Genomic DNA, 21,573 nt, shown 5'->3' with positions numbered 1-21,573 from the left:
TAATGCCATGATTGCTTTTCAGACAACATTACTAGAAATTCTGTGTTTATATACAATTTACATACAGTTACGCGGGTATGTCTTTGCTGTTCGGTGCGTGAATTTCAAGTAGTGCCACAGACTTCAGCGCCAGGTCCCGAACGAGCGGAGCTGCTGTCGCCCGGCGCCGTCAGTGAGCAGACACGCCTATCCAGCACTCCGAGGAGCTGGAGCTCTGCCGCGCTGCTCCGCTTGGCGTTCGTGGCTTTTGCCGGCGGCGCGGTTGTCCCCGACTGTCCCCGACTGTCGCCCTCTGCGGCACCGCGCCCCGCACCTCGCCCCGCCGCGCCCGAGCGCCGCTCCCCGCGCAGTCACCGCGCCCGGCAGCGGCTGCGGCCGCGGTGGCTCCGCCGGCGCCGCCCCGCCCCGCGGCCGCTCCGCACAGCCAGAGCCGCACACACACAGCCCGCACACACCGCGCCGGCACAGGCACAGCCAGAGCCGCACACACACACAGAGCCAGACCCGCACACACCGCGCCGGCACACGCACAGCCAGAGCCGCACACACACACAGAGCCAGACCCGCACACACCGCGCCGGCACACGCACAGCCAGAGCCAGAGCCGCGCACACACACAGACCCGCACACACACACAGACCTGCACACACACAGCCCGCACACACCGCGCCGGCAGCCGCGCTCCCGCCCCCGGCGCCGCCCCGCACCGCGGCGGGCCGGGCAGAGCGGAGCAGGGCAGGGCAGGGCAGGGAGGGAGCGCGGCGGCGGCGCGGACCCGCCCGCCCCGGCCCGGCCCAGCATCGGCCGCCGCCCCCCGCATCGGCCGCCGCGGCGCGGAGGGCGCAGGGCGGTGCGGGCCGTGCGCTGCCGCCGCCGCCGCAGCAGCAGCAGCAGCAGCAGCAGCAGCAGCAGCAGCAGCAACAACAGCAGCAGCGGCAGTTCCGCCGCTGCCGAGCCCGAGGCTGAGCCATGTCTGCCAGAGGTGGGTTCTCTGCCGCGCCGGGGCAGCGCCGGGCTCGCGTCCCCGCGGGCGGCGGAGCCGCGCTGACCTTGCCGCCCGGCCGCGCTGCGGTGCCCCGCACCCCGAGGCTGCGCCGGCGATTTCGGGGCTGGGGGCGGCCAGGGATGATCCCCCGCCGGCCGTCGCCTGCCCGGTGCCGTTCTGCAGCTGGGCCGTGCGGGGGGCTCCGGGGCGGGCTGCAGCGGGGCTGGACGCCGCAGAGCATCCTCCGGGGCCGGGCACCCGCCGCACCTGCCGGCCGGGCAGGCGATCCCGTTCCGCCTTCCCCGGCGCCCGGGCGCGGCTGTAGGGGCACGGGGAAGTGCGGCGGCTCGGTACGCGTTCAGTGACGGTGGGAATGTATGGATGTGTGCAGAGAAAGGAGCACGGTGGTGAGGGTGGGCGTAGGGTCAGACCTCGGCGGGTGTTGCTGCCCAAGGAACGGTAACGGATTGGAACTGGGTGTCTGATGAGCGCAGTGAGGCATCCGGCTTGACCTGTCATTGGTAACGCAAGTGCTCCTGGTAGGGTGTGGTGGTAAATCCAATCGTCGCTTTGTACCTCTGATGGACATTTGCATCTGGTTTGAAATTAACGTTTTGAGTTTTACTTCAGATTTGCATTTTTTAACATTATGGCTTAAACTTGAATAGCCTTTGTAATTTGTGTACATTTGTGTGAAAACTCTGGCTGTGTGTTTGTCCATGCTGGGCTGGAGATGAACTGATCAGCCTCATTGATTGCAGATCTCATCTTGTCCCAAAGTTATGCTTCCAATATGAGAAACTGGCACAGGTGTGGCACAAAGACTGATGCTTTAGGGTTTTTATTATACTCAGTAGAAATTAAAGGACTGGAGACAATGCTTAACTTTAGTTAAGCATTTTCTGAATGTTGTCATAACAAAGCAGAAATACTTGTAAGCATCTCCTGAAGACAGATAATTATCTGCACATTAATGTCAAGTGAAACCACTCCCTGGCTATCTCTGGCTTTAAACAAATACTTTATAAAAATATATATATTACAAATTGACAACCCCCCGGATGTAAGGGTGCATCTTATTTGTTTCTACTTTGATCTCTGCATCTTCATGAATACTGCTCAGCATGGACCAGTTCTTTCATCTGCTTGGATTGCTGTTGACATCCAAGGGAGCTTCATGCTCATTGAAGACATGGTGTGACTCCTTAAGGGTTGTCGGCACTTTGTGGCTATGACCGTACTCCTAAAGCATCACACCCATTTTAGATATAAATAATAAATGGTGTTAGAGTGGCATAATTCTTCATGGAACAGTAGATTTCTTGCTGTAGGGAGAAATGGACTATATTGGTCTCTAAAGAATCCATTTCTGGAAGAACACTAAGCATATGAGCATCAGTGCTGTGCTAAGGCTGCATTAGTACTTGTGGGGAACACCCAGCAAAGCTTTATAACCTGGAGCAGATTAGTATTGAAGGGATACCTGGATTTGAAAAAGTGACATAAAGACTTTGCAATTTCAGCTTTGCAGATGACTCACAAAAACTGAACCATACAGAATGGGAAGCCAGGGAACATTTCCACTGGCCATCTTTCCTTTTCCTCCCCCCACTGTCCCTCTTTCCCATTCATCTGCACAACACATGATGTTTGATGCCTGCTTAATTCTACTGGAGAGCTGCCTGGAGAAGGAAAGTGAATTCTTTCTCAGTCCCTCTCGTGCCATCTCGTTTTTTCAGAGTAATTAATTGGAGAGAGAGAGAGAGAGAGAGAGAGAGAGAGAGAGAGAAAGACAGTCCATAGGTCTTTAGGGAAGTAGTGAATAAGATTCAGGAAACAGATGAAGATATTAATTTCCATCAATATATCTTCTTAAAGTTAAACAAGTAGATTTATGAGGAAAATGTGTGAGTCTGGGTAAACAAATAGATTTATTCAGTGCTGACCAAAGGCTGTTTGTGTGTAAAACATTATAGACCACTGTCATTATTAATAATTTTAAACACTACTGCTGTTAAAAGTCAACATAGAAACTTACTTTTACACATTTAAGTGATATGACAGGTCTTCATGAGGTTACTCATGAGAATGTAGCACAAGTGAGTGTTTATGGGGTTAGGGCTTTGTTTAAATGCCAGATAGGGACCCTGTGCTTCATGAAGGCAGATTACCTCATGCATATGCAGTCACATTAAAGCCACACTATCATTATGGTCTGCAAGCTCAGCGAATATTGATTGTTAATATTTTACGTAGTGGTAGATGTCCAAAGGTGATCATTATTATTCTGAATACATCATGCACTTGGAGCTGTCTGCTTGTTGATTATAAACCAAGCATAACTAGCATAGCAAAAGGGTTAAACATTCACCCGTGACATTTTTCTTACTAAACTGCAGAGGGTATTCAAGGGGTAGTAAAAATCCTCACAGTATTACCAGTGTTCAATCTGTGCAGCTCTCTATTCATCTCTTTTGCTCCAGGAGGCAGCATGGTGTAGTGAACTGACTGCAACAGATGACAGAAGAAACTCCTCAAATCCAGCAGTACCTCGTGACTTTTGGACCATTCCTTTTAACTTTCCTGCTCTAGTTCTTTGTTGTTATTTAACCAAAACTACCCATGTAGTCACTGAAATTCTGACACATTATAAATCAATACATAAATTATAACTAATAATACAAATTCATGTAATTTTGCCTTAAATAGAACTCTGGATTAAAGAGTTTTATGCCTCCCTACTTGTGCAATGGAAATAATGGTACCTAAGTTTTTCAGAGGGGCTGCTGTGAAGAGTAATGTCTCACCTGTGCTTTAAGATGAATTTTCTGAAACCTTCCTTTTTTCCTTCCACTCTTCACAGACCTTGTTGTTGCAGTCCTTCACACCTGTCTCTCAGCTCCTGTTGTTATGTAAATGGAAGGTCTCTAACATTCTTCCACCACTTTCCTTGTAGTATGGCTTTAGCAGATGTGCTGACCAAATGCCAGATGAAGCAGCACAGACAAGTATTCCCAGAAGCTTGAACAAATAATCATTTTGGAAATCTTATGACTGAACTAGGAGCTGAAACAAACTTTGAAAAATCACTTTTCTCTTCCCTGTCAAGTTGGAATCCTTCCCAGGGCACTTTCATGTCCTGCTCTACAGCCTGTTGGGATCAGTGGAGAGCTGCCATTGACGTCACTCAGGCTTTTTAGTTTTGCAGTTTGCAAAAGGCTTAATATTCTACTTTCAGCTGTTGTTAAGTAGTTGCTGTTAGGACTCATACATGAGTGAATTTGGGTGTTGGAATAAGCCTTATAGATTGTTGCTTACCTAAGGGCTTGTTTGCAAAGAGCTGTAAATTCCCTGGATGAAAGACATTTTTCTAAAGCCAAGTATAACTGTGACCTACTTGTGCATGTTATCTCACACTGCTTAAAAACTGTCAAAACTGCTTGTTATCATGAAGGTCTAAGTTAATGGAAAACTGGCTATTTTTAACTACTATAATCTTCAGTTATGCTAGAGAAAACAGGCACAAATTGGAGTGTGTGATGTGATCAAATACAATGATCTTTGCTAATTTTTTCCCTAAATGTTGAAAGAATTAGCATGAGATGTACTTACTCCAGTAGCAACTACTTCAGGAAAACAAAGACATGTGAAATAGGAGGTTTATCAATATTGGTGTGGTGTTTTTTGTGAAAAAGTCACTGAATTTTGACAGAGGCCAGTGTTGAAGAAATATTATTGATGTCCAGTTTTAGCAAGTTGGAGTGTGCTACCCTGATGCTGTTAATGTGGGTATTGTAGAGAAGGCAGATGCAGTTTCTAGCCTGCTCAGTAGTCAAAGTAGAGTTGTTTAGTTTAAGAATTTATTTTATACTACAATCCTTGTCTTTTCCTTTATGATTTTTTGACAAATGTAGATCAAAGACTACTCATTTCAGACAAATAAATCACCATGACCATAGTGAGAGAGAGTCCTCATTTTACAGGTGAGACAAGTCCTGGGCTTTTTTTTTTTTTTTTTTTTTCCTGAGTCTGAGGGTCAGGTCAGAACAGGGGAATTTCTGCCTTCTGGGTGTCTTCTCAGGCTCCTAATTTGTTCTTACACAAGTTGATAATTGAGTTCTAACAGCAGATGAGAAGCTTCAACTCATTATGTTGTGCTCTGATAGCAATTCTTTCTTCCTGGACACTGCACGTTTCTTGGTTGATCTATTTCACAGTTGGGAACTTCTGTGTGACAAAATCATCAATTTTTCAATGAGAAATTTGCAGACTAAATCTTGAGTTCTTACCATTAAGAGTCCTTATTTTTCTTTTCCAAATTTCCTCAGATGGCTGTAGACATGGCTGCTGTTGCTGGCAGCAATGGTTTTGATTGAAGTCTATGCTGAGTGATTTGAAAACTTGCTGCTGGGAGCTTCTGGTCAATGTTTTATTACAGTCTGTGATTTTCAGAGTAATATTGCTCTTATCTAAAGGAACCAGCCACTGAAGAGGTGGCTGCTGAATCCTTTTCTGAAATCTAGTGCTGTGTTTTTCTGCTTGTTGTCAGAGGTATTTCTTTCAGGCATGTCATGATGTCCCTAATTCGTGATGTGACTATTTCATGGCTGTTACCAAACGCTCTCAGGGTGGGTGATTTGGAGAGTGGGGCAGTGGGAGCTGGCTGCACATTTCCTCCATTTTAGTAGCTGGGAGTTTTAGCATGCTTATGGTAGTCAAGTATTGTAGTTTCAATGCTTCCAGTCCTAGTGATTGTCCCCATTTTCCCTGCTACAAGTCTCCATAGCCTGAAGGAGCATGTTCTTGGCAGGCTCTGGGGCTCTGCAGCCCTACCTGAGGCAGGCTGTGTGTGCAGCCCTGCCAACACAGCTGTTTCCTACTCATAATACCTGTGCAGGGCAGAATTTGGAACTGGCTCTGAGAGCTTTTCTCTCCTCAGCTTTTGCCCTGAATTTCTTCTGTGCTGATTTGGTACTGTTACTTATTTCTGTCTGTAATTTCTGTTTATTTCTTCTAAATACATGTAATGACTTATGCTTTTTTCAGTACTCATTTTAGGGTCTGAACCTCAATTTAATGGCTTAAGTAGCTCCTGGATTGTTAAATCACTGAAAGCTGTGCGTGTCTGTACATGAGAACCAGTAGCTGCACCTGAATCTTTAGGCCTGGTAGAGCTTTTGTTTCACTGGGAAGGAAGAATATTTTACAGAGGTATCTGATTTAAACAGCAGTATCTCTTTTAAGCTGTTTTTAAGGTTTGATGCCTTGTCCCATTTTTTTCCCCCCTCAACAAAGCTTAGTCTGTGCTTTGAGATTAATGAAAATTAGTCCTGAATGCATGGAAAAAGTTGCATAGACTAATGGCAACAACAAGAGGAAACTGGGACAATGAGGTAGAGTCTATTTTAGATGCATGGTTTTGAAAGGAATTGCAAAGAAGGAAAATAAGCATCAGCTTATGGAAGGAAAAGCAGCAAAATTGCTTTTGGTGAAGAACACCAGAACCTCATGCATTTCACAGTCTCTGAAAACAAGATGGAGATCTCTATTTTTTCTTTTAATAGGTTTGAATTGAATGTTTCAGATTATTTTTTAATCTAATCTGTTAGTAATTGAAGATGAAAACTGCACATGGCTAGTTCATGTGACTGGTGTAGTATTTCTTAGTTTTGCAGTGCTAAGGCAGAGTCACACTGTGGAAAGCAGACTTTTGCCTGTGAGTTCTGATACCAGCAAGTAGCCTTAAATTTTTTTACCACATATTGTTTAGGGAAACATATCTTCATAATTAGGTGTTGTTCCTCATTAAAACCTAAAGAAAACTCCTAAACATGATACAGCAATGGCAGAGAAAAAGTGTGAGACATGCATTTTTTAAATGCTCAGCCTTTATCATGTCATATTTTCGGAAATAAATAAATTTTCAGAAGTTCACGCCCAAATAAGAATCCCATATGTTGTGGAGAGAAGTCCTTAGTTTGTAAACAAGGTTGGGCCAGACAGGCTTCAACAAGGTACATCGGTGTGATGGGGTTGTTTTACATCCTTCTTTTTCTGTTTGCAATCCAGAATTTAACCCAGAATTAGGGCTTTGGTGAATCACTTTGCTCCATGTAACTGATGAAATGCAGCCACATCCACAGTGCAGTGCCTGCTGTTCAGGTGCACATATTCGAGTTAAAGTGCAGAGCTTCAGTGAGAGCTGAATAGGAGCTACCTCTGACTGCCTGCCCAAGTTCTTGTGTGGGTTCTGCAGCCTGTGATGGCTTCTGTGCTGCTGTGCATTGTGGCCAGCTTACACATTTTTGGAGTTATTTCTTCATGGATAGAACAAATCATACGCACTTCATGTTGAAAACTATTACTCTGCTCCTCTGAATGCCACGTTTTGAAGTGGAAGAAGGTCTCATAATTATAAAAAAGACTGGTTTGTGAAAAAGTGTGATGAGCCAGAGTGTTTTGTGGCACCAGTATGCCCTCTGCCTCCAGAGAGGTGGCTGCTGGCCTTTTCCTGCTGTGCTGGTAGGATTGCAGGGAGAAGTCCATGGAGAGATGCCTGCTCTGGGCAGCTGTGACTGAGGGCACTCTGAACAGAAGTGTGAAACGTCGAGAAGATGATGTTCTCAAAGGTGAGGCAAAAGGTATTTTTATCCCCTGTGGTGTACTTGCAGTTTCATCTGAGAGGCTGGTACAAGAAAACCAGTCCAAGCCGGCCAGCAAATTGTGAGGTTCAGACTCACAAAGCCTTTAGACCTGTGCTTAGCTCTCCTTGGAGCATGCTGGTGACTGCAGTATGTGGTACTGTTCATTGATGAAGCCAACAGTGTTTTTTTCTATTTCTTGCATGCTTTTTTCCTGGTAACCTCCTTATTGCCATGGCACTAAGAAATGATCCTTTTGGAGGTCAGTCAGAGGGATGGTCTCGGCACAGAGGGCTCTGCAGGGAGGGCATGATAAGATGTTCTGGTTTACTGCTTCCTTACTAATAAATATATTTTATTCTGTTTCTGTGAATGGCAAAACAGGTCATGTGATGTCATGGAGATGGACATGTTTTAATAAAAAGTGTGAAGCTTAAGCAGTTTTTGCATCATTTTTTGAGTAGTTGTCATTCCCTTTGCTGTAACTGGTACCTCAGCTTAATAAATGAGCTCTCAGTTCCTCCAGTATAAGTCTTATACAAGTAAGGACTCTGAGATTTCACTCAGTGAAAGGATTCTGCTTTAATTACTGTTATTATAAATCTGATTTTGTTTCTATTACATCAGGCTCGCATGAGGCATCTTTGATCAACACAGAAGTCAGCAAAACTGCTGTTCAAATTACAGTTTCCTTTTAACTTGTGATGAAAGCTTTCAGTTTATTTTTGGCATTAGAGAGTCTGGGAGACAACCAGGTTATATAAGAGCTGAAACCTAGTTAATGATAAAGAAATGTAGCTAAGAGCCTGTAATAACAACAAATCTGAAAAAGATGTTCCAGCTCTAAGTCTTGGCCCTGCTTACAGAACCTGTAAAACAGTTTATGCCAGAGTAATGGCTTTTTCTGGTGTCCTGGGATGCCACTTCTCTTAATCAGCATCTGTGGGAGAGCTGACTACCAGAAAGACTGTGAAAGATGAATGACTTTCATAGAATTAGGGTGTAAAAGAAGAAATGAACTTAGGACTGGCTGTGTCACTGAAGATAACAGTAAACACGTTGTTCAGTGGAACAGGAACACAGATGAGCCTGTGGTCTACAGACAGTGTGGAAATCAATGGTTTTCTCAGAATGAGAACCATTATTTCTCTTGACTGAAAGCACACTTGAGTGAAACTCAAATCTAAGTGCCTTTACAATTACATTTAGTTGCAAAAATAATTGTGCTGAGTATTATCCATGTAGCAATATTTTATGCCTGCTAATGAAAGCCAACACAATGTGAGTATCCTGATTTTCTCTACCTAAGACGTTCCTTATCCCAGCTGGAAGGGTGTGGACAGGCTGTGCCAAGGTGTGTGTGAATGCCTCTGTCCCACAAGAGGAGATCTCCAGATGTCTTGAATGGTTTATAATGAGCAGAGGTGTAAAACCTATTACCTCCCACTGGAAGTATGCCCAGTCTTACTTTCCTAATCTTGGTTTCACCTCTTCTCATGAATGTCCTCTGCATATGAATGTAGATGCACAAGACACCATTTGAATGTTTCTATGGACTTCTGCTGCTGCTGTAGAAATTTCTCTTTTGTTGTCCTCATAAGCCAATAAAATAATTCAATGATAATCCAATCCATTACAAACTTGTGGCATATGTAAATAAGAGCAAAACTTACTGCAAGAAGACTGTATTGTTATATAATAATGTGGTTATCCAAAACTGTTTATTCTACTTTATGAGCTGAAGATAATCCCAAAATTACTCAGTCCAGACTTTGATCTAAGGAAGAATAATAAAACTTTGATCATTGTTGAATTGGCAGCTGCTATAAAAAGCCTATGTTATATTCCTCTCTTAGTAACACTAGCTAAATCCAAAATCACTGATAAAAGATTTTGATGATTGCAGCTTAAGGATGCTTTCGGACTTGACCTGAAGTAATCTCTGTCCAAAAATGTCTATAAATACTTTTTTCTATTTTCTGTTGCCAGATGTTTTAATATTTGGGATGAATGACAAAACTTTTGTGTACTTAGATGTGCAGTGCACATTTGGAGTCTTGTGTTTCAAAGAAAAAGGTTCTGGTTAACCAGTTATGTTCATATGTGATTTGATTAATTTGCAATGAAATTCTAGTACCCTTGTCTTTATTTCTATCTTTCTGAAAATGCCATTGAAATTTTTTAAATTGCCAGTGTCTGTGAATGTATTATAGTGGCCACAGTGATACCGTGTTTGTTTTCATGTTTGCAACATAGTAAATATTTTCCTACATGTTTATGCAGGAAACAGCACTTGTGACGCCCTTGCTTTAGAGCTGCAGCTGGAAAGGGCAAAATTTTCTAGCTTTAGTATTATAAAACTTGTAGGAGACGGTAAAAAAACCAAAAAAAGCCATCTAGAATTTTTTATTGTATGTCAGGATTTTTGAATATTTGGAATTACAGGTGTCAACATAGCTTGCAGACTTTCTTTGGAACTTTTGGATTTCTACCCCAAAAGATTCAATAAGGAAAACTGAAACTCAAATGACAGTTGATTTTAGATTCTTTAACATATTTTTTATTTCCAAATAGAGCATGACCTCAGTCCTTAGGAAGTGCAGGGGTTTTTCAAATCTGTGTGGCAGGGATGTGGAGAGGTTCAGGTAGCATTTGTCTAAGTGTTTCAAGAGTCAGGTGGCATGAAAGGGCTGGATCTTGCCCTTCCTTCTGCCAGGCTGGCCTGGCACTGTGCATTTGGCTTGTTCTGTACAGCTTGTGGTGGTACAAAAGTTCAGCAGGGCAAGAGCCAGCCTTTCCCTTCCTTTGAGTTTTCCTGCTGACTGGCTCCCTGCTTGACGCAGGTGCTCTGCAGATCTGAGGTTTTCTTTAGGAACACCGGTCTTGTGGTTTAGCCAATATATCCTATTGAGTTAAAAATGTTCAAAATTTAAGTTTGGGAGACTTTGTGACTTCTTGCAATAGCAATCTTCCCCTTTTTCTCTTGTCCTCTGCTGACAGCATTTGTGGATACCGGGAGTCCTCATTTTTCCTTTCTGCAAGGCACAGGCCAAACAGACCAGTACTGTGAGATGCATTTTATTCTCTGCCCATTGTTGCCACTCCATATTTGTCAAAAGCAAAAAGACTACGTGCCTGAAGGGGGATTAAGAATCCTACCATCTTGCTATTTATGATGCTCAGGAGGTATTTTTAGTAAAGGTTGTTGGTGCTGGTGCCCAAGGGAATGGCTGGGAGAGGAGAGGGTAGGTCAGGAGCAGCCAGGCAGAAGTAAGGGGTGCAGTGGCTGGCAGTGCAGGGAAGGGGTATCCCCAGCAGAGATGCTGTTGGTGGCTGTGTGTATGCCCAGGGACAGTGCACACACAGACCCAGTGGGAGTCTGTGTGGAGAGCAGCTAAAGAAACTGGAGCCACCTGTGCAGCCATTTGAGGGAGGGGAGGAGAATAGTTCATGCTCGGTTGCACAAAATTTCTCTGCCTGAAAGATTAGTGGAGTTACAGGAAATGTTTTTTCTGTGATACTCAGCTTCCATAGCTGAACCTTTCCTCCAAATTTACAGATCTAGCGAGATTTGTATGTTGCTATTAGATTACGACTCAGTTTTCCAAGGAAGCAGGTCAAGATTGAGCCTTCTACCCTTACTAAATTTGCTTCCTACCCTTTCCTCTGGAGGCTGAGAAGCCATGAGAGCAGTGGGTGAAGGAGATCTCATGAGCTGTGGAGAGTGGAAGAGTTCACCTGAGAATGGTGAGCAAAATAAACATATTTAAAGCAAGAGAGTGTGTGTGGAAATCCTTCTTTGAGCTGGTACAGAAGCAGAACTGACACGGACAGAATGGCCCTGAATCTAAAAAAGTTTAAAAGAAATGGGAATAGAAAACATTTAGAGAGTTACAGAAAGGAGTTGTAAGTGCTCTGGTGTCAAAAAGCTTTTTTGTTTTTATTTCTTTATTTTTTGGGCCCCCCAAGTAGCCTAGCAGTCTGTCAAGGGGAGTGTGTGCTGGAGCAACTGTCCTTGGAATTGCTGCAAATATTTTAGTGATTTTCTGAAGGGAGTGGAGGGAAGTATTAGAATGTAATAGCCTGAGGTAAAATTCTCTGCTGCCTGAAACCTCTGAACGCTTCACAGACTGATCTAGGAGCTGGTGCTCTGCCAGATCCTATTTTTAAGCAATTAGGTTTATGAAGTTATGCTTCTCTAGCAGTATCACACAAGCATAGGGCCTGGAAAGGGAGTGGGGAACACGTGTGCAAGCATATGACTTTTGGGGGAAAAATATAAAACTAACCTAGGTGCCATGTTGCCATGTTTCCTAGCAAAGGCTAATCTTAAGTGAGACTCAACAGCTCCAGCCCTGGTGTGTTTCTATCCTCCTGAATTACAGGGTTTACTTAAAAGTAAATTAATTGAATTCTTCTTGAATTTGAATACATACCGATTTTTTTTCTTTTTTCTACTAAAGCTTTCATTGCACTGCAAGTTGCTGTTTCAGGCAGAAGAATGAAGAGTTTTCCTAGGGCAGTGAGGAAATCCCATCAGCTGAGGCATGTAAAGAAATTAGAAAATATGCCAACAGATGTCCTGTGTTAACTCTCTGGGAATGGGTTAATTACTGTGTACTTTGGATTTCTGACTTGTCTAAAGGCACCCACACCTGCAGGAAAAACTGATCAAAAGTGTTTCCATGAGTGTAACAGTAGTTTTTCAAAATACAGTTTAGTAGTTTACAAAATATACTTCATGTAAATGAAATTGGGGAGACAGAAAAAATAGCAGGAAGAGAAAATGAGGTCCACAGGAATCACTGCTGCTGCCTAAACACCAGTAATGTTATTAACAGTTACAAATTTAACAGTCTTCCTTCATGCTGGCTGGAAAGCTCAGTTTACTTAGTGTGTTCTCATTTTCTGATTTCCAGCAACAAATGTTGTTTGTCTGAGATTTTTCCAAATTCTGGGATAAAAACTAATGTTTTGGCACCACGATGGGAGAGCACTGCTGCATTTATAGTTCGTATTACTGTGCCTACTCAGAATTTCTTTAAAGTGTGGAGTCCTTAGTAAAACATAAATTGATGTTTCTTGCCCAGATTGAATTCCAGAAACAATACTCATCATGGACTGAAATAGTCTTTGGACTCTATTAAGTTTAATTTTCTGCCCCACCCTCCTTAATTTCTGTAATGCAGAATAATCCAGTAGGAAATCTTGAATTCATCTTTTCATTCTGTCCAACAGTATTCACCACCAGTATTTATGGGTTTTGTAACATTCTATTCTTAAGAGTTGGTCTTGGGATCACAAATGTTTAGTATCAAATTCATTTTCCACTAGGATCTGGAAGTTAAAAGCTTTCTAAAATGGTTATTTTCCCATTCTGAAAATGTCCAGCAGTACTGTGCTTACACTTGAGCATATTCTGCAGTATCAGAGGGTGAGGCAGACACAGCAATTTGATCTTTCCTGAGTGTTACAAAACGTAACCAACATGTCTTTGATTTCTGATCTGTTTCTTGCCTGAACGACTGTTTAGCAACCGCAATGTTTATTTTATAGGCAAAGAATATAATGGCAAAAACTAATTTTTGGTGGTGGAGCTCTTGGAAGACAAACTATTCTGTTTGGTTGTGTAAATCTGGAATAACTGGAGGCCAGCAGAATAATTCCAGATTTGTGCCAGAATTGGTCAGATTTTGGGTGTGGTATGAAGCAGAGGAAGATACTGAGCATAGGACTGGTTGCAGGGACAGGTGCCTGGAGGCAGGACGAGGCACACAGCCTTTTTAAGGCCGTTTCACCACTGGCAGTTTGTAATTGCTGTGGTTTAGCCCCAGCTCATCCCCACCCAGCCATTCCCTCACTGCCTTCCGAGTGGGATGGGGAGAGAGTCGGAAGAGAGAGAGTGAGAAAACTCGTGGGTTGAGATAAAGACAGTTTAATAGGGAAAGCAAAAGCCACACACACAAGCTCAGCAAATCAAGGAATTATTCAGTGCTTCCCCTGGGCAGGCAGGTGTTCAGCCATCCCCAGGGAAGCAGGGCTCTGTCATGCACAGTGGTGACTTGGGACGGTGTCCCACCATCGCGCCAAACATCTGCCCCTCCCTTCTCCTTCCTCAATTTTCTGTACTGAACATGGTGGGCTCAGCTGTCCTGGCTGTGTCCCCTCCCAGCTCCTTGTGCACCCCCAGGCTGCTCACTGGTGGGGTGAGGAGCAGAAAAGGCCTTGACTCTGTGTAGGCACTGCTCAGCAGTAATGAAAGCATCTCTCTGTTGTCAGCACAGCTTCCAGACCAAATCCTAAGCGTGGTCTCCTGCTAGGTACCATGAGGAAATGAATTTTACCCCAGCCAAACCCAGCACCCTGTTACCACACAGGGTTCTGTGCTAAGGGACAGGCAGTCTTGTTCAGGTGTGTTTAGTCTGAACCCCTGTTTTGGATTCTTCAAAAGAAGGGGGTTTGCACATTTGTTATATGTATGAGCAGAACAGAAAGCGTCAGGAATATATAGTTATTACAAAATTCAGCTGATATTGAAGGTAGTTATACTTTGGCATGTTTAAACTAATGTTAATTGTATACAGTGATTCATAATCTACATGAAGCTGAATAAGCATTCCCCTATTTGAAAGAATGACAGTGGGCATTGTGATCTTTGGGGAATCATTCATCCTGGCAGTTACAGGAGGCTAGGTAAAATCTGTATTTCATATAGAATCTGCTTTATCTGATCTAGGACATGATGTCCTAGAAGGAAGGTGTGAAAATTACTTTAAGCTGTTTCTGGAGTGTTATGACTGATGTCAGATGTAGGTTAGTGCAGAGAAGAGAAGTTGTATAAAACTTGGAAATTGATCCTACTCTGAATGAGTTCCATTTCTGTATATTAATCAAAATATTGCTGTCCCTTCCTCCCTCTCTCCTTTCCTCTCTCCAGGCTAAACACTGCACTGAACTGAGTAGCTCCAATGAATTCTCTTGCCATCCTGGCATACTGGAAAACTGCTAAAAACCATGAGGAACTCCCCAAATTGCATAGAGATGCTTTTATCCAGTTGACTAAACCACAGACAACCCTTTTTTTTGTGTAGTGCATAGTTTGCTTTGTAGTCACGCCTTATCTTCTTTAAAGAACATGGAGTATCTGAATACAATTGTTATTTAGGTTTAATACTCCTTTGGAATTGCTTGTGTGCCAGTAGGGGCATGGAGGTCTTACCCCTAATCTAGAGCATGATGGCTTTTTGTCTTGGAGTACATAAACACTGTCAGCAGGGTGAAGAGAACTGAGATGCTGTTCAGTAGCCAGGAGGAGGGATTCATTGCAGGTATTCATGACCTTTGCATCTTTTCATTACCTTTTACAAGGTAAATACCTTGAGCTACAAAATAGAGGACAGCACATTGCGCTAGGTTTTCAGATGTTGAATTCATGATCCCTCTTTGACTTCTTCTGTATGTATATATATATATATATTTTTCCAGCAGAGATTTGGCAATCGCTGTTTTTCAATTTCTTTGACGTTTGGCCATCTGGAGCTGAGCAGAGCTTTAGTCACACACGTTAGCTGTGTGAAGTGGAGCAATGCAGCATCTAGGGGACAGATCCAGCTCTAAAGTAGGCACAGTGGAATTAGCAAAGTTACATCAGGGTTGTCCTGGGTCAATCAAGTGGCTGTTTGCTATGCAGGTTTCTGAGAAATGCCTTGGTGTTTTCTCAGCACTGAGGGAGCTTGGTGTGAAGATGCCTGAGACCTCTGGGTTAAATTGATGCACACCAGTCGATTTCCAGTTTTGTTTCTATCCTGGTTAAACCAAATCATAAGTATTTTTCTCTTGCTAATGCTCTGTAGGGCACTTGGGACCTGCAAATGGCCCAGAGCTAGTGCTGATACAGCCTATACTTTTAGGCTGCATGTTATTCCCTAGAAATCTCCCCAAGCACTGTGTTCCTCTGCCCCAGCTTTTACAGAAGGGATGGCTCCAAAACCAGAAGTTAGTGAGTACAGTGGTATTAGGTGGTTGATTGATTCACTGTTGGCTTGTGAGTTGACTTTGTGTCCTGCTTACAGGGGGTGGCATTAGATACAGTGGACAAGTCTCCTTGTGTAACAGTACCTTTTGTTCCTTGAAAATGAGGCTGTCAACACACTTCTGGGCAAAAGTGTGTATTCCACTACATTATTATTGGTGAGATTTCCTCCTTCCATGAATGTGATGTTCAGCTTTTCTGTGGGTCACATGAACAGCCCGTAAGTGCTTTTTGTACCTCGTGGAGCAAGGCTGTGATGGCCTTGTGTCTGCAATCTGCTGACTCCAGAGAATCTTGTGTTCTCCATTTTGAGTTGGGCTGAACCATTTGAGCTCGGTGCTGTGTTTCAGTTGTATCTCCATGTATGCAGACCATTACTTTCACAGTGCTTTACCTCTAATAAGTTGTCCCCATGAGGGTTTTGATAGAACCAGAAAGAGACCATCAGGCTTTCTTGAAGACAGAGTCTGATTAGGAGACTGGGAATGGTGCCATTTACAGGAGTGTGAGCTGCATTTCTGTTGCTGAAGTCCAGTATGCAGGAATCAAAGCCTTCTGCTGCTGCTGTCTACACATCAGGGGTGTGATTGTAGCTTGGCATATGTCACATGACATAACATCTTTAATTGGGGTAGTTTGGGGAACAGTTCAAGGAAGTCACAGTGGCTCAATTGCCAGCAAAAACCTGTGTGTTTTGGTGAATAGGCTGAGCTGAAATCCCAGTCACCATGACTGAATTGCTGTTATTTCCCAGGCTCCATAGGAGTTTGGGTATAGCTACTGCTTCCATGGTTATGCCTTTGATACGGTTTTAGACAAGCCCCTGAGGTTAATCTCAGAATTCCTCTATCCTTCTTGGTTTCATTCTTGCAAATTGCTGCCCAGTGTGCTGTCCAGCCTGTCACTGAACATTTTCTCCATGTGTGGCATAGCTGTACAGAATGAATACCAGCAGGATTATAAATGTCCATAGTGTTAGGTGTTGCCTTGATTTTGTTAACACATAGTTTAGCTAACACCTGGTGACTTTCTTTCCTCTTGGCCTTTTGGTTTCCCTGCTGAAGACAGCTGCTCACAAACAGCTGTGTTGGTCCATTTTACAGAGCTTTGAGGATGAATGATTTTAATGCACAATACAGTAAAGGAACTTTGTTAAATCAACATACCCTCATTTGGTGACCAGATTCTTTAATAATTAAAATGATTGCTCATTGTGGTTTTCTGCCTTTCCTGAAGTCCAGAAGAGCCATTCTTGACTTGACACAGGTGCTTCTATTACTGTGCAGATGATCTGAGGGCTGAGTTTAACCACTGCCATATGGTGGGGTCAGGAGCTGCAGAACAACTTCCCTTTTCAACTGCTCTGAGAAATGTTCAGGGACATTGCAGAAGCTGTTCTGCAAAGCCACCTCCCTGGTATTTCCAAGATTTTCAGATTTGCTCTGGGAGAAGTGTTAAGAAGTGCAAATTATGGGAGGTGGAGAATCCCAGAGGTAGTTCACATACAAATCAGTGAGAAAACATGGTGAAACTTGTGCTACTGTAAGAGAAATCCATTGTCAAGTATCTGGTCAGCAGGCATTTCCTGAGGCTTACATGTACCGTCACAAATGGTGTTGTCAGACTGGATAATGGCAAATGCCTTGAAATCACTAAGTTGGAGAATGAAAATTATTTGAGACAGCAGTCATGGAACACATTTTGAGCATGGCCTCTCCCTGTCATGGCCATCTGTTGTCACCTGTAAGTTGGCCTTTTCCTCTGAGTGTGAGGTGTCAAGCCTGTCCATGAACAGAGCTGCCTGCAGAGGATGTGGCACAAATGAGGTGGCTCAAGGCCTTGTCTGGCAGCATTTACTCTCATGGTTTAAATTCATGCTGGAGTTTGCTGTGTGAAGTGGCTTGCATCACTAGATTTTTGGGATGAGTGAGCCTGAATTTGTGTTTTACTGAGCAAGTATGTAATTTAACATAAATAGGTCTTTATAGCAAGTCATTGAGAGCGTGTTTAATGGCATTCAGAGCAGCACAGCTAGGAAGTTTTGTCTGTGTTGCCACTGATGCCAGTCAGATCTGACCCTGGTTCTGTGATGCTCCACTGCTAAGTGCAGGCCAACTCAGCCTCTCCTCAATGCTGCAGCTTCTCTCCTGCTCTGGGGCTCAACATTCCTGGTTCCAGTGCTTAGCATGATCTATGAGGGCAGGTGCCATGGTATGGGAGAGGCTGTATAAGAAGAGGCTGGTGTGTCCAAGGAGGGTAGAAAGCACAGGTGATAGCATGACCTAGTAATGCTGTGTTGTTCCTTCTGTGTCCTTTAGTGCAGCACACTAAGCACTTCTCCCCTTACCTAATCCAGAGTAGTGTTGTCTTATTTGTGTAAGAAGAATGTTAATGATATTTCAAACAGGCTTAAGTAGGATTGAAGTGCCATACAGATCTGGGCTGATCCTTTGCATGGGACTGTAGTCAGTTTTTTATCCAAACACATAGGTAGCCTTTTTGCTCAAATGTAGATAAGTATAAAAACCTACACTTCTGAATTAGAAATACAAATTCTTTTAAGTCCACTTCTTAGCCTAGGGAATGTCACAGTATCTCTAACACACTTTCCTGAAAAGATACAACAGATATTTAACCACAACATTTCATGATGTAAATCTATTTATATCAAAGTTTCATGTGGTTATAGGGGAAAATAAATTTTATGTTTTCTTTGAACAGTGTGAGTCAAAAGACAAAATTGAGTTTTCCACATTTGCTACTTTAAATGGAGACATAATTAGGAAAATCTCTGTGAAAGTATATTTGCTTTTATCCACCCAGTCACAAATTGATATAACAGATGATCAACTTGGAGGAAAAGAACCTACTAAGGATAACTTACAACCAGAGATTTGCATGGAGGCTACGTTAGGGAGCAAAATAGAGCAGGTTTAAAGCTGTGTTTGGATGACCTTCAAATCCCATCTGCAGCTTCAAATTTCAAATGTCAGCTGCAAGTAGATCATTGCACTAGAAACACTTAGGCAATAAAAGATCAAGGATGTCCTCTCTTTGCATTTGTTTCAGAGGAGAGAGAACTGTGTTGCCTCATTAGGAGCTGCTGTCTGTGGGTAGACTGATGTCTCTGGAAGGAATTGGGAAATCTTGCACACTGGTTCAGTGTATCAAGGGTGGAAATGTCTATCTCTGCTAGATAAGACAAAAACATTAAAATCCATTATGTTACTATAACTGCTTCAGTCTGGTGCTTGGGTTTTATGCCATGAGGTGTGAATATCCACAGCTCGGAGCCATGAAGTTTTAGAGAGGGCAGAAGAAAGCCAAAACTGTACTGGGGAAAAGCTAAGTATAGTCAGACAGCTTTATGGCTTCTTGCCTCCTGAACTGCAGAATTCACCAGAATAAAATCCAAAAGGCAAGCTGAAGGGAGAAACTTGCCCCAATTCCTGTTTCAGTTGTGTACTTTCCTCTTGTGCTTTCATTGCTTACATGAAAGAAGTGGGGATAAAGGGGAAATATAATCAAGGCACTGTTACTTCAGAAGCAAAACCTTAGGTCAGAGGTTTTTGCTGGCCAGAATGATCCTGGAGTCGAGTGAGAACAAAGTGAGCCTTAGCTGCCTCCAAGAGGCATTTGGCAGAACTGAAGGGTGGCTCAGAGAAGAAGCTGCTATGCAGTGTCGTAAAAACTTCAGAAGCTTTTAATTGTTACCACTGATGTCATTCAAGCCTGATTCCCACTGGAACTTGCTCTGTGTTAATTATGGTCCTGAGGATGATAACTTGGCAAATGCAGCTGCAGCGTTGCTGTTGCATCAGTTAATTAATCATCCAGGCTGGTTTGGAGAGATGTGTTCCTTTACTCTCATTATAAACAGCTGTAGAGAAATGGAAAGGTTTTGAGGACTGAAAAGTCCTTTCCAGCTGTTTCACAATGTGAGGGCTGCTGGATCCTCAGACTCATGTTTAGGTCTCATGTGCTCATGTTTTCAAAGGCATTGTGGTGCTTGTTCTCAAAGAATAAGCATGAAACACATCAAACTCTGCAAAAGCAGGTCATCTTTGTCTCATCAGTACAGCTATAAGGAAGGAAAAGGCCCTATGAATTAAATTAATACAGCTTTAATAACATTTTAAAATCATTTGGACAGGTGAAGCAGACAGATTCTGTTAGAAATAAATTGAAGATATCCAGAGTGGCTTTCTTAGGCAAATGTAGGGGGATTATTTCTGGGCTGGTTTTGGGACTAGTTTGCACACTCTGGTGATGCTGATTTCACTGTAGGTTATTAGTCTTTCCTTAGTGCCTCTTGCTGACCTGCTGCTTGAAGCCATGCAGACACCTGAAATACAGCCCACAGGATTCCCTAGCAAAGCCTCAGCTATAAGAACCTGGCCTATGGAGTGACCTCTGTCAGTTCACCCCTGCAGTGATCTGACTGTCAGAACTCTACCCCAGCCAAGACCAGCACACTGTCTCTTTATCTGGTCCTGTTAATCACAGGGAATATTTCTGGACTTTGCTGTCTGAAGTGCAGGCTGCAGCAGCTGAACGTTATTTCAGCTACACTTTGAAAGCCAGTGAGGTGACATGTATTTACATTGCTGAACTGGGTCACTCTTTCTCTTTGTGTGATTTGCTTCTGAACATGCTTGGGAGCAGAAAAGACACTTTTCTAACACCATTATTTGGTTGTTTAGGCAGATAAAAGCCTCAAGCTGTTATGTGTAATGTGCCTCACAGATCCACATGGTGACGTTTTAAGGCAAAAATAACTTCTAGAAATGTCAATAGAGGTGAGACATTATTATTTTTGAGCTTCTAAATTAAACTAACTCCACTAAAGACATGATCTTTGTATGTGGTGACAGGAAACAGTATATAAATTATGCTGACATATTTTTAGGGATAAGGATACCCTCCAATCTTGTAATTATGTTCTTCCTCATTTGTTAATTAACTGATTTCCATGGAATTCTTGTGGAGGGGGGAGAGCTATGTTTCATTAGTAGGGCACTGCAGAATTTGTTTTGTGTCCAGTGATTTTTCATGACAGGCTTGTGGCTAAAATAGCTGTCTGCATTGTCTGGGAGCACACCTGAGGCTGGAATGACCTTCCTGGTCTGCTGTGGGAAAAGCTCTTGCAGTGCCCTGTGCTTGGAATATTCCCCAAGATGTACTTTATCATGCTACAGATGACCTGCATTTGAAGTAAAAAATAAAAATAAAAAAGTGACCTGGCCTCCTGCCTTGTAGGGCGCTGTGGTATCTGCTAGAAGGGCCCTGGTGTCTGTTGTTGCAAACCCAGTAATATTTGTAGATCTTAAAGTGCAGACTTCCAAAAAGATATTGGAGAAAACTGGTGCTACATTTCCCGAGCCTCTCGTAATCCAGAGCTATCTTCATTTGCAGCTTTAGATATGTCTTTAGATATATCTTTAGATATGTATTGCTTTAGATATGTCTTTCCTTCCAAACAGTAATCATACTTTATTAACATGAACATGACCAAGGTCAAGATTAAAAAAAACCCCAAAAACAAAACTGAGTTTCCAAACCATTGTCCCTTCTTTGACACTAATCTGATCCACAGAGGCAGTGATTTTCTCAGTACTCAGTACTGCCCTTTTTGGCCTGTTTGGTTGCATCCAGTTCAGGCCCCATGCGGTGAAGTTGTACTTTACGCCTGAAGGAGCCCTGACTCACAAGGTCATGGGGACTTTGGGGGCGATATGAGAGAGCACTTGCCCAGCAGGTGAAGACACTGAAGGTTCACACCGAGTGAAAATGCTGCCCAGAATCTTCCTCTACAGCCAGACCACCTCAAGAGCCTGTGTCTGGCTGTGCTCTGTGATAGTGCTTTGTCTGAGCAGAGCATGGGACCACTGGCCATGGCCAAAAATGTGCTGCCA

At 43.2% G+C, this 21,573-nt stretch overlaps 1 protein-coding gene across 1 annotated transcript in view; it reads left to right on the top strand.

Moving 5' to 3' along the window:
• The first annotated feature begins 838 nt into the window (after positions 1-838).
• ABLIM1 (actin binding LIM protein 1) overlaps positions 839-21,573 on the top strand; it is a 187,605-nt gene continuing 166,870 nt past the window's right edge. Inside the window, exon 1 of the mRNA XM_038140698.1 lies at positions 839-982. Coding sequence (XP_037996626.1) covers positions 970-982 — 13 coding nt within the window. The 5' untranslated portion in view covers positions 839-969. The remainder of the gene's footprint in view (positions 983-21,573) is intronic.

This window comes from Motacilla alba, chromosome 6 (genome assembly GCF_015832195.1).
Source record: "Motacilla alba alba isolate MOTALB_02 chromosome 6, Motacilla_alba_V1.0_pri, whole genome shotgun sequence".
NCBI lineage: Eukaryota > Metazoa > Chordata > Aves > Passeriformes > Motacillidae > Motacilla > Motacilla alba.
This window is presented reverse-complemented; position numbering and strand designations above follow the sequence as displayed.